Source organism: Tachypleus tridentatus, chromosome 10, assembly GCF_004210375.1.
Source record: "Tachypleus tridentatus isolate NWPU-2018 chromosome 10, ASM421037v1, whole genome shotgun sequence".
Classification (NCBI taxonomy): Eukaryota; Metazoa; Arthropoda; class Merostomata; order Xiphosura; family Limulidae; genus Tachypleus; species Tachypleus tridentatus.
The window spans coordinates 134,572,492-134,586,745 of record NC_134834.1 but is presented as its reverse complement, the minus strand read 5'-3'; the positions used below and the strand labels follow the sequence as shown (position 1 = coordinate 134,586,745).

General features: G+C 33.5%; 1 protein-coding gene across 12 annotated transcripts in view; it reads right to left on the bottom strand.

The window, feature by feature from the left end:
* The window catches only part of l(3)mbt (lethal (3) malignant brain tumor), a 96,350-nt gene that overhangs the window by 49,829 nt on the left and 32,267 nt on the right, over positions 1–14,254 (bottom strand). For all 12 annotated transcript variants that reach the window (XM_076463840.1, XM_076463839.1, XM_076463844.1 and 9 more), the window contains one exon: positions 4,440–4,601. In XM_076463840.1, the coding sequence (XP_076319955.1) occupies positions 4,440–4,601 (162 nt within the window). The remainder of the gene's footprint in view (positions 1–4,439; positions 4,602–14,254) is intronic.

Below are 14,254 nucleotides of genomic sequence, written 5' to 3'. Positions count from 1 at the left end.
AATAGTATGGATCCCATAATCCACTAGAAGAAAGGGGTCATGAGAATGCATTGCAGAATCTGGACAAATGTCATCACAAGAGACAATGCAATGGGTGATTATGAAACCCTATTCTGAAAAACAGACCACACTGATTTATTCAATTAAGGTAGGGAAGATATCCCTTTCTGCTTTACCCATGAAGTCCAAAGGTGGTATGATCCAGAACAAGCTAATTTATAAAGCATACATAATGAGGTTCTTCACCTACAAGCAATAATGCAAAACACCCTATCTCAATGTTGAGCATTGTGAAGCAATGAAAGATAAATCATGAGTCATTATGGCTGTACAATGGTGTTAGAGTTAAGGAATATTTGATCAGGCACCACTCCCCACAGAGCAGGACCCATGTGATACAAAGTAAATAAATGACCCTATGACCCTGAAAAAAGTATGAATAAAAACTCTACAGTAAGAAGCACACCAAAGTAATGAAGCATGACCAAAGAAGAAACCATGATATGGTCTAGATAGTAGGAGGTGAACATATTGGGAATGGTCTACATACCAAATTTCAGAGTCTCATCCATTGGACAATGAAGACAAAAGCAAGGAAAAAAGCAAGGTGTTGGATCTGTAAGAGGACAACTAGAACAAAGACCAGGAGGATGAAGGGAGGGAAGAATAGGCCAACTGAATCACAAGGCAGACCCAAATGGTAAGGGTAGAAAATGAAAGATCATGATGAGAAGTGGATTTCCATGTAAATAATAGCTGTTAACATGTACTCCCAAAGTGAGCAATACTGATTATATAAGAACAAAGAGCCCCAATCAGACACAGAAGTCTATAAACATCCAGTAAAGGTAAACACAGGATACAGGAGAAAGAAGGAACAGCCATTCCAAGCTGCTAAGATCTCCAGGAGAAAAGAATAATCCAGATAAAGGAAGACAGGTAGAGAGATAAAGTATGTGTTTTCTTATAGCAAAGCCACATCAGGCTATCTGTAGATTTCACTGAGGGGAAAAGAGTTAAAATGCATATGAAATGTCAATAGCAAACAAATATGACTTATGACATCCATAGGCTAAGAGAATGAAATATGTTTTACAGGAAAGATGAAACATGGAACATGAGAAAGTGGTTCAAACAGAGGTAAATCGAGGGAATGTTGGACCATATGAATATCCCCATCCCAAAGGGTAGGACACACCAGGTATGGAAATGTATCTGGAAGGAATGCACAAGAAGGGTAAGCATAAGGTAAGTAAAACATTTAAAGGATTGGAAACAAAAGGTATTGAAATAAAGGGCATCTGATATCCAGAAAAGGTAAAGACTAAAGACACAAGGTCAAAAAGTCAGGTGAAAAATTTCCATCACACAAACCATATTAGGCTTGTCAACAAGAAATCATCTGGTAGTAGACCAACTGTGGAATACATTCCACTGGCACATGTACACCTCCATAGAAGATGAATGGATGGCACAAGCTAACAAGAAACTGTGAAACCAAATCTTCTCACCATGAACCATATGAAGACAAGGTATGAAAAAGGAAAACTCAAAGGTTGGGTTCCAGGTTATGTGACCAAAGTAAATTAAAAAGAAAGGAAGGAGCCATTGTTGTAACTTTGGAAATCAAGGCTTAGTTGACCGAAAGGGAGGAATCAGGTGGAATTGACAAGTGAAATCTCTTGATGAAGTAATTGGATGGATGGGTACACATAAAGATACTTGAGTGACCAATTGAAGCTGAAGGCATTGACTGCCAGAGCCAGTGGATAGGGTACAGGCAATCAAAATAGAAGCAACTTGGTGTTGATGTCTTTAGCAGTGGCATCTCTGTGGAGAACTCCACCAATGACAAAGATCCATAAAAACAAGGGGATTTAATACCCACTCCATGGGATATGTATGATTTGGGTGCAAGAAACAATCCATAACGAGACTGAAATCATCCAGCACATGACATGCAATAAGGCAAGTGTGATGCACATGGCCTTAGTATAAGAAATCCAACTACCAAACCATAAATCAAGGTGCCTCCTTGGTGAATGATATGTATCACCATGATAGAACTGTCTGAAGGAAGTATCCCTAGACAATGTCAGACAAGAAGAATGAAGTAATTTAATGCCCAATGAACTGACAGAAATTCTCAAACAATGATACACAAAACATTATTGTCAAATATCACTGGCTTGAACTTACCTAGTGAGTGCCCCACACTCCCCATCGTTGAGGGGATACATTTAGGAAAAAGATATAGATCTGTACATGAAAAATGAAAAGATATATATACCAGAGTACTGGCTTTGTCCAGCTACCAATGCAGATCATCTTGGAGGGAATGAAGAAGAGAATTGGAGCAGAAAAAGTATCCCAATCAAGATTCCACCACACAAGTGCCCAATGAAAGGAATCTCACATGGGCATGACAGGACCAGAGATGCCATAAAAGACCACATCTCCAAAAGTGATAGAACCTCGTGAGCAGTAGGTGACAGGAGCCAAGAGGGTGTGGTGAACCAAAAGTACCACTGAACTAAGTTGTGAAGGAGAAGGGTGCGCTTGACTGATGGTCTTGTCACAACAGACACCTAAATGGATATTGAGTGGGACTGAGGAAGAAATTCTCAAACTGACAAGTCAGATTACCCAAACTTCAGCAGAAGTCGCTGCCAAGTAAAAATAAGCAATTCCTGTTTGAAATGAGACAAAAAAAGCCAGACATTAATGTAATAATAAAATTACAGTCCATGAGCATGCAGATTACATGCAAAAACATGGACAATTCAACAAAGTACATAAAGTGCTGAGGCAAGTCTAAAGAGCAGGACCTGAAGCAGTTAAGCCATCTCTAAATAAAGAAACTAAAATAAGGACAACAACTGGGGAGATATCACTATTTGTAGGTAAGCGTTGCAGACATCTATTTATGTCATCAACAACCCTGGAGAAAATTCTCATCTCAAGGCTTGAGAAGAATCCATAGTGAATTTGAACAGCAATGTGAAGTGGTTGAGGCAAGACAGGTTTACTTTTACTTTAGTTATCTATGTCTTTTGCTCTTAGATGCCATGCTTTATTAACCTATTTCTGTGATAGTTGTTCAAAACATAATTCCTGTATATTTCATAAATGCATTTTAGAACAAAATTTAAGTCATTAGAATAGAATATTCCAAAGCTAATGTTTTTCTAACTAAGCCATAAAATGGTTTAAAAAATTTCATTACTAGTCTAAGCTATGATTTTAGTCAAAACTCAATGAGATTTTGTTGTAAACTACTAACTTTGAATGCCAAAAATAAACAAAGGAATGCAAGAATTCTGTACAAATGAAAATGTTCTTTCTGTTAGTAATAATCTTTTCTATCAATACACATAATCTGGTTTAACCAACTATCCTAACACAGGAGGAGTCTCTTGTGACTTTGACAAATTTATTGATATCTCAGCAAACCATGAAGGTAAAATGATTCATATTTTATATACTGGCCTATCACTAACTGTAGTGTTTATTTCTAATTGGTTGGACAATCTGAAACTTATAAAAGAGAGAATGAAAATAAATGGGATAATTCAGTGAGCAAGACAAACGATGTGACACAGAATAGTGAAGAATGAGAATTTATTTAAATATTTCCCTTTGAAATTAAAAAATAAAAACATAGTTAATACCAAAGTTTGAATTATACATTATTATTGACATGTAATAATAATAAAGTTTTTAAAGTAAATTTTAAATTTAATCCTATAATAAGGTTGTTACATGTGCATTTTGATCTAGCCACACGTATAGTATATTGGATGGATGCAATACAAAATTTATAAAATATTTTAAATCATGTAAAAACATATGGAAGTTTCAAAAATTACAATTTGGGAAACAATTTCTGTCTCATGAGAAAGAACACTAAAGAACATTTTACACAAGTACATGTTTCCTATCTGTTCATGGGAAGGTTACATAAAACACCATAGTAATGATAAAAGGCAGATATTTTGAGTTCTGACAAACAAAATGGAGCCAGAAATCAATCATGAACTAGAGTTAAATAATTTGAAAAACTGTATGTATGTTTAAAAATAAAATCAGTTAGTTTTGTCACTCTCTTTACCATAACAGAACAACAAAACATATAATTTGTAATTTTCAAATATCTTTAAACATTTAATGATTTTTTTATAAAACCCTTTCATCAATGAACACATCTGGTATTATTTTTAAGAATTACTATAAAATATTCATGTGTAATTTTAAGGGAAAACTTTCATAATCCTTAAACTTTTAAACTAATCAGCTTAAACTTATTGCTAATGCTCAAGAAAAACTTCAAAACAATTAAACATTAATTACTAATGTCAGCATGCTTTCAATTTGCTAATAATGCTTATTAACTTACAGTATACCATCTTTTATGACAATAAGAATAAATAATTCCTTACATCTCGAAACACTTTTGCTGGAACAGCTTTAGACTTTTCTTGATCCAAGTATGCAGACCAACTGAAAGGCTTAATTTTTTTTGCAATTCTTCCAGGAGAAAGTGACCTTGAATTGGAATCTTCTTTATCAGAAGTAGATAACTTTAATTCTTTAGCTTCTGGCTAAAGTAAAACACATTGAAAATTTGATAAATACCCAAGAATCTAGTGATACAAACTTTTGGATACAATTTCAGTGTTTTTTGGGTTGTTTTTTGAATAATGATGTGCTAAAGCTAACTTTGGTGTTAACTGGTGGTAAGTACTTGAAAGTTACACACCTACATTTTCAGTCCATGATAAACAAGAGTTCCAAAACAGTGAAATATTACTGTAGCCACTGTTGTACAACAGCTCTACTAGACTAACATAGTTATATAATTAGGGATAACCGGTTATTCTTAAACATTAGAATACTATTTTAGCTACTGAGCTGCCAACTGAGAAACAGCAAAAATAAAATAGTAATACACAGAGTGTTCGGAAAGTCACTGTGCTCTTATATATTTATTAACAGACAAAACTGCACAGTGACTTTCCGAACACCCTATACTTTTCTAGTCCATAACAGTAACTGATTCTTCATGTTAATAATAAGTAGCCACTTCAACTTGATAACATAGGCTGAGTTCATCATATTAAAATAACTCCATGGACTGGTTCCAGGGATTCCACAAGAAACAAAAATCAGTAATGGTAGTTATATTAAAAAACTGAGACTGATCTGTAATTATTACAAATTTTTCTGACTTATTAAATGATAAAAAAACAGGAAATCAATTTGTTGGAATTTAGGCTACCTATTGATTACAAATATAATAAGGCTGGACATCAACGAAACCTATTAGGAAATTATAAAAGAGAGAACGTAACAGGAGGAATCTGAATTTTTATTGCATTTTCTATCAAGTAAGCTAAATGATATAATTGAGACTATTTTGTATCAAATATTTTAGTTCTAGGAAGGGAGGTAAATAAATTAAAGAAAAAGTGATGACTAGAGAACAAGATACCACAATTCTCAGATTAGGGTACACAGAGGTTGTTTGTAAATACTTTTTTATAAAATTATGAACTTCAAACTTAATCTAATGTTGTGTTTCAATTCCATCTTCAATAATAATATATGTAATATGTTTCTCATATAATATACACACACACGTACATGTGTGTGTGTGTGTACGACAGGGTTCCACTGCGAATAAAAGTTCCATGGCAGTATAAATATTGAGAATCATTTTGTTAATAGATCTATAACACAGTTTCCATTAGCAAGAAGCTCCAATGTAAGTCTATCTTGTCAAAAAGTCACCACTGTTCAACTTATGCTTTTTATAATATACCTAATGTACAATAGTAAACAATAGTTTACCAGAGCCTATTTCAACACTCTGATCACATAGAAATTCAGAGGTTGTATGTGGCTACTCATCAAGTATGTGTTCACATGGAAAAGCAAAAATATAGATTTCATTTTTCAGCTGCTTAAGCAATGCTATAGTTAAATGGCTATACATTGTAAAAGAAACTTGTGTAGATTTTTCACATTGAGAGTTTTCTTGATTACAACTGTTGACTGAGGTGTCTTTATGGTGTTTTCCCACCAACTTTCATGCTTGTGGATTCTCACCTGCCTGTTAAAAAATGCTGCACTTTATTTATCACAGCTGGGATATAACTTATTGGAGGTATCTTTTTAGATGGTTTTGGCAAGTTGATTCATATTCATTTTCTAATGTCATTCAGTACATGATACATTCTTGTCTTAGAAATTCCAAATACCTTATCTGAAAACATTTTTATGACCTGAGTGTATATATATTTTGTGTGATAAAAACTGTTCTATACCATTCCTAAAAGTAATCAATTTTCAGTAGCAGCACATATTTTATTAATAACAAACACTGTCAACATACAGTCTAATACATTTCATCTCACTTTCAACATGACTTCATATTAGCTCTGCTTGTCATGAGATTTGTTGATTTGGATATCCAAAACTATTTTTAATATAATGCACTCATCCTTTCTTATGCTTTTTTAACTAATAAAAGACAGTCCTAAAACATTAATAAACAACTGTAGCCAATACAATTATTCCAGAACAGTGGTACGATTTTGGTCAAGAACAGTAGCACTTTTGCAATGCTGATTGTTTTAACTATTCACAAATAGAAAATTCTAGGCATTGAAATTATTCTAATTACTGAAATTCATAAACTTCTCAAAACTAATACAATTTGTCTTCTACTTCATAAGAGTCAAAATATACTGTATACTATTTCTTGTAACTGTATTTCTCAATACTATTTCTTGTAACTGTATTTCTCATTGAAGACTAATTTTTGAAACTGGTAGGCTCTCAATTACTGAAAGTCAAATATCTCTTGAAATTAGTATTTAAAAAAAATTTAGTTACTAATAACAAAACTCTTAAATTTTGGTATATTTTAAAGTTATCTTTAAACAAATATTCCTTGTTAGAATATCATTGTTAATCAAAAGCTTTTACAGATAAGAAAAACATTATCAAATAACATCTGCAGAACAGAGCAACTCCTAAACAGGACATTATCATCAAGAAACAGCTTCTAAACAGAACATCACCATAAAGAAACTGTTCTTAAGCAATACACATTACTGTTGAGCAAATGCTCCTTATCTGAAGAGGTCTATAGAAAAATAAAAAAATATATTTATAAAATTACTGCAAAGCAATGGCATCTATACAGAAAAAATACTTCAAACTAACACCATAAAAACACAAACATTACCACAAAGCGACAATCCATAATGAAGGAAAAAATTGTCTGCTTGTATACCTGGCTATATATTAAAGGAGGCGTAAAACAAAAGTTTGACCAGTTACTCTGATGAGGAGGTTATCTTGTTTAAAGTGTGACATGAGAAAGATTACTGAAGCTCTCTAAAAGTGTAGAACACTGAACCACAAAAACTTGTTTCCAGAGATCCTGCTTCAGATATGGTAGAGAGGTAACAGTATCAGTATTTCAAAAGAATGTTAAGCAGCTTAATTCACTATTACTAGCTGAACAATGGTAGATGCCTCTGATTTTGGAGTAAGCAGTTGAATGAATCAATCACATAAGTTGTTAGCTAATTTCCCTTGTGCTAAAGTAAACTGCAGCTCTACAGTATGGCTATCTAACATAGAGACCAAACAAGACTAAAGAACAGTGAATTGCATGCATGTTAAATGATAAAGAAGTTGGGTACCTCTGAATATGCAAGTTACATTACAAGGTACACTAAAAGTGCAATATAATACATTGTTGCTGTATGCTGAGATGAAATAACTGGTGCAGAAAACAGTTTTCTGTTCATAAATCTACTGGCACTTGACAATGCTTATCTGTAATTCAGGACAACCAGAAATGCAGTAGCTGGAATGATTATTGGCCTTGTAACAAATAAAAACATCACTCAGAACAGCCACATCATTGGAGTCACTGTAATGATGGTGTATCTGAAAATTCATGGCTTCTAAAACATAGCATTACTGTTCAGGGTTGTGCTGACAGTGTAAACTCAGAGCAGCAAGAAATCAATGAATTATTGATACAGTTTAGTGGGACCAGATGACTATCTTGGTATTACTTCAGTACCATAACAACATAAAAATACTTAAGTGATGCATGTCTAATGAAATTACTGCCACAGAGGCTGTCTTGTAGTAAAAATGATGAAGCTAGTTCTAAAATTAAGCAGGTACAGGACAATATAACCTTTAGAAAGTTCTTGGCTATATTCATTTATTAAAGTTATTAAGAAAAAGGAAGGAATGCTAAGATTCTATGAGGAGTTGAGGCAGGTAGGAAATACACATTAATGCCTTTTCTTACCACAGATAGATGATTCTCTGGACATGCAGAAATGTGTTTATTACTTCAATAAACTAGACATGGTTTTCTGCTACTAAGACTTTAAATTAGATAATGAAAATAGATCTAAGACTACCTATGGCACAAAGGAAACACTATTAACTCAACACCATGTCATTCAATTTGTTTAAGGTACCTGCCACTTATGGTGAAAAAGACTATAACAAAATTTTCATCTCCGTGGTTTATGGTTGCATTTCTCTAATTGCTACTGGGAACCTGAAAATAGTGTTTGAGTATATTCAAAATGTAGACTAAAACTGAAACAAAAAAAAATTGTGTTAGTATATTGTACAGAAATAAAAACTGTTTGTGATATAGTAGGCAGGAACAGAAAATTCACTGGCATTAAAAAAATTACAGATATCAGGAACTGGCCCCAGTCTGAAACTAAAATCCACAGTTTCTAGGTTTATGAATCATGCTAATAATAATTTTTGGTAACTTTCTCAAAGATAACTGCATCACTCTCTGCACTGAGTGATTTTGACATGCATTATATGTAGACAGATGAAGGTTAGCAGCCATTTCATTCCATACAGTATACTTTAATTGATATATTGGAACTGATATCAGTTATAGTAAAAGTAGAAAACAAACAGTAGTATAGAATCACATGTGAAATGTAAGCTAATAGCTTCAAAATGCTGATACTATATTATACAATCGGAACTGCTTACAGTTGTAGATATGTCAGATGTTATTGTTAATATTTGTATAGTACAGAGATCACCAACTGAGTAGATCATGCATCAATGAAACTCAAATGATTGATTAGCTTTAGAAATCCAAAAGATATGACTGTATTTTGGTTGAAGAAAAAAACAAACCTAATACAACCTACCTCAACAACTCCAACTGGATAACTTACACAGAAACACAATGAAATTATTCCATCTATCAGTGCAAGTGTGTTTGTTTACTAAATGTAATGATCTTGGGCAATAGCAGTGATCAAAGCGTTTGCAGCAGCATTAATAATAAACTATATGAAAGAGAGGTTGCAATGGAGAATGTATCTTGACCTTCAATGGTTTAGAACACATAACAAAATTAAAGTCCAAACTTCAACAGTACTAATTTTTATAATTTACTAATGATATTCCCATAACTACTATATTATGTATGATTGAAAACTTTTTTATTTTCCATATACTCCTTTTCAATTAAATAAAACATTCATATGCATGTTAAAAATGTTATACACAATAGTAATTACATTGTTATAGCTTAAATAAAAACTCAAAAATTCACATTATATATATAAAAATGGTTGGTATGGGTAGAGAAAGCACTAATAGAAGAGCAAACAACGTTTTGACCTTCTTCTGTCATCGTCAGGTTCACAAAGAAAGAAAGGGTTACTGACTGGTAGCTAACCACATGTTTGAAGGTGGTTGTGTAATTGAGTGCAGGAATGTAGAGGGTGTGCTTAGATGTTTGATTATATTTATTAATACAGGTATATAGGTGTTCCTTTGTATTGGCTTATTTTGGGCAGGAGTTGTGGTATAAGTAAGGCTTCTTTAATTTTACATTTATGTTTGTTTCTTTATTTAGTATTTTGGTGTTTTCTATGGTTATGTTGTGTTTGATTTGCAGTGTTTGAAAATGTGTAAAGCTGACTTTTTGCATTCTTTGAATCTGGTTTCCATTTTTCTACTTGTTTCTTCAACATAGAAGTCGTGGCAGTTATCACATTGTATTTTATAAATAATGTTGGTGTGGTATTTGTCAGTGTAGTTTTTACATAGTATAGACCTTAGTTTTGTGCCTGGTGTTTGAATAAATTTGGTATAAACTGGAATGTTACATTTTGTTGCTAGTTTTTGCCAAATGCTGATTATTTTTCTACTGATGTCGGGAATATATGGTATGCAGCCGTACATGGCTTCATGATTTTTTTAAATAGTGGGGTATATTTACTTTTATTAGTTGATTTTGCTTTTTGTCTAGATGTGTGCATACAATGTTTTCTACTGTTTGTGGAGGAAACTTATTGATGTTGATGAAGTATTATTTTATTTTCTCTAATTCATTGTTAATTTTATCTGGTGAGCATAGTTTTTGGCTGTGTTTATTTGGTTTCTTAGTATGTTGAGTTTTTGTTTCCTTTCATGTGCTGAGTCCCAAGAAATGTATAGTCCAGTATGGGTGATTTTTTGGTGGATTTCTGTTTTAAATTTTGTGTCGGTTCTTGTTATTTTGAGGTTAAGAAATAATATTTAATTGCTTTCTTCCTGTTCACATGTGAAGTTAATGTTGGGATGAATAGAGTCAATGTGGTTGAAAAAATTAAGTATGTGTTCTGTAGATGTGAATTCCGCAATGGGGTTGTCTACATATCTGTACCAATATAGTGGTGGATGTAATGCTGTGTTAATTGCTTGTTTTTAACCTGTGTCATAAAAATATTGGCTAGAACTGGTGATACTGGATTGCCCATGCTTAGGCCATTTGTTTGTATATAGTTATGGTTGTTGAACATGCACATTGTTTACTTGTACATATTTGATATAACACACAATACTCATATAACTACATACAGTAAGCTATGATTTTTGCTTATTGTATTTTATTTCTGAACTGAAACCTTCTCTGGCAAACAAGAAATACTACTTGCTACCTAATCTCATCTACAAGGAATTGTTGGTATGTCTGTTACTACAGGATAGGATGTAAACCTTCAAGACACAAAGTTAATGCAAACAGAAGGTTTCCTTGCTGCAAACCTACTAATATAAATGCTATCCAAGATTCTAAATTCATTGCTCTGGCCATGAAAATAGAGCTCCAGCTACCCACATAGACACCATAAGCACTGGCCAAGAAAACTTTAGACCTAAGAAAGTAAAGAAAGGGAATATATGTACTGCATCATGATGATCTACATAGCTGAAAATTACAGGAATAGATATAAAAATTGAGTGTTCACACTATCTTTGCTTTCAACTTATTTAAAACTCTACTGACTTCTAAACATGAGAACCTTTGACTAACTATCATTATGTGTTATTTTATATTATTTTGTTACTAGACTTATTATAACAAGTTTAAACGTAATGAGTTTACTACATTTTATTACCTAATAAGTTTTTGTAATTTGGTTTGTTCTTCTTCCCTTCTGTATATGCTACATTCTATGTTTTGGTTATATCTCACTTTGAGTTCTTTCTATTTGATTGTATTGTTAGGGTTAGTTGAATTATGTCATGTTTACAAGCTATTATTGCATTACAATTTTTATTTGTTGATTGCATTTAACTGACCAGCATCTTGTTTTGACTTCATTCTGAAATTATGAGGATCCTGAATTTTACATTATTATGAGTTTTACTTTTGTTTTGTACTCTAAATTAGTTTAAACTGAAATACCTAAATCAGTTGCTTTAATTGTAAGTTTAGATGCACATATATTTTACATAATTCTGATCATATTGCGAGTTTATGCACAATTTTAATTTGACTTCTGTTATGTTAACTAACTACAAGTTTAACTGAATTTCTTTACTGTAATGAGAATTGGAGTTTATCCCAATTTTCAGTTTTTGTTCTTTTATTTATTTAGCAAGTACATTAAAATTTTCCTCTGTTTGTCACATGCGTAAAGTGTCAAAGCATCTTCTGTAATGTTTAAGGGAACAATTATGGAAAAAAGAACTACAAAAGTTATTACTTAATGACGAGAAACCCACTGGTGTTGGCATTAACACATTTATTGATAAGGAAAGAACGTTTTGACCTTCGTTGGCCATCTTCAGGTTAACCATGAATATTACAGAATTTTCTCTTTCTGATCTACCCAACTTGAGGTGAAGACAGTGTAGTGAGAGGAGGAGGGTCCACACTGTCTTCACCTCAAGTTGGGTAGATCAGGAAAAGAAAATTCTGTAACATTCAGGGTTAACCTGAAGATGACCTACAAAGGTTAAAACGTTGTTCTCTCCTTGTCAATAAAAGTGTTAATACCCATAGCAGCCATTAGCAGATACAAAAGTTATTATTTTCCTTCACTGAAAATATATTTACCTCTGCTTACACAATTGCCTTTCTTGTTCAGTGCTGACCTCTATATGCAAATTTTTTTCACATGCCATTACCCTTGAAACTCTAACTACACTATGATTAAAATGGTTCACTGCATCTTCATATGTAAATTATCATGCAACAACCCTCCAAGAATAAGAATGCAACACACTCTCCTGATGCATATTACTCTCTCTATTTGATTCTACCTAAGAATACTTCAGAGATTAGGCAGAATGTAAACACTAGTAGTGTGGAGTAAGAGTGGAAAGTGTCAGAGGAGGTAAATAAACATCAGAAATATATTTTAGTGTAGGAAAATAATAATTTATGATACAATATCTTACTTTCTCTCGTGTAACAGCTAGAATCCCATCTTGAAAAGATGGAGGGGACCAGTGCAAGGGATATAAATATATTCACACCCAAGCAGTGCAAACCCCCAATGGGAGAGGCACACAAGTGGGAGACTGCACCAGGTATACTCTTCATCCAGTATGGTTGTAAGTGTCACATAAACAGGCATAATTTGTCAGAAGCACATCCAATAAATGAGAGAAAATGGACATGTTCCTTGGTGTACAACGGTTAGAGTGCAACATATTCTACTTGATAGGCCAACTTCAATCCAAAACCAGACAATGTTGGCCATACAACTTCCAACCAGTGGTAAGAGGAGGATCTACACTGTCTTCACCTCAAGTTGGGTAGACCAGGAAGAGAAAATTCTGTAACATTTAACTAAATAGGAAACATGCACAAATCCACAACCAACACCAGCCATCTTGGAACTCTACAATTGAATGATGGTAAGAAGGGGCATATCAGTGAGGCAGTTCACTTTAAATCCACAACCAATAAGACTGTACATTATCTGTCTCTGGGTCTGAGCATCACAGAAGAGGAACACCATGAAAGAATACATGCATTCCACATACATCATCCTCTGGACTGGATCTCACAGAAGCTGAAGTGCATGGATGACCAGCCAATTTACCAAGCAACCATAGTCCAAAACAAACTAAGATGGGTCTGTGCAGCACCTTCTTGGACCCATTACATAGAAGAAGAATGCATGAAGCAAAACCTCATGACTGTGGCAGAATAAGGGACTGAAACTCAACATACATGAGGTCTTATGTTGGTTGGTATTGTGCTAATCCAAAACCACTTGCTCTGAATCAACATTCAGTCAGTGGTAAGGTTAGGCTTCCAAAATGGAGGGGTGAATTGCAAAGTGGTGGATCTATTTTAACATCTGTCAAAAAGTCTACCCATATCTTACAAGAAATAGAGGTGAGAACTTGGCAGAAACGAAGAATTTCCCTCATGGGCTACATGAGGTATGATTGATCCAGATAAAGAAGAACATACATGAAATGGAAAATAGCACATGCAACTTTGATTATAAATACCTCAGACAGATGACATCCACAGGAAAGAAGTAAATATTTCATAACTATCTGATGCCTGTGGGGATGAGATATGCTAGTCTATGTCCTCAATTATAACAGAAAATGATAAGCATAGACCCAGATTATCTGGAGAAGAAGGAGAAACAAGGAAATTGGATGAGGTTACAGCAAGAAACAAGGAAAGGATAGGACAGGTCATGATACTGGGGATACAGAGAAAAGGTAGCACACCTGGGAAATTCACACAAAAATGTAGAACACCTGAATGTGAAGACAACTTAATAAGAAATGATGGTTATATGGAATTGAATAGAAGGGGTAATGTACGTCAAAAGGGTGTGTTGTACTCCTACTGGTGAAAGGCTGATGCATGATAATTTACATGTGAAGAAACAGTGAACCAAATTTATCGTTGGATAGACAAGATTTTCAA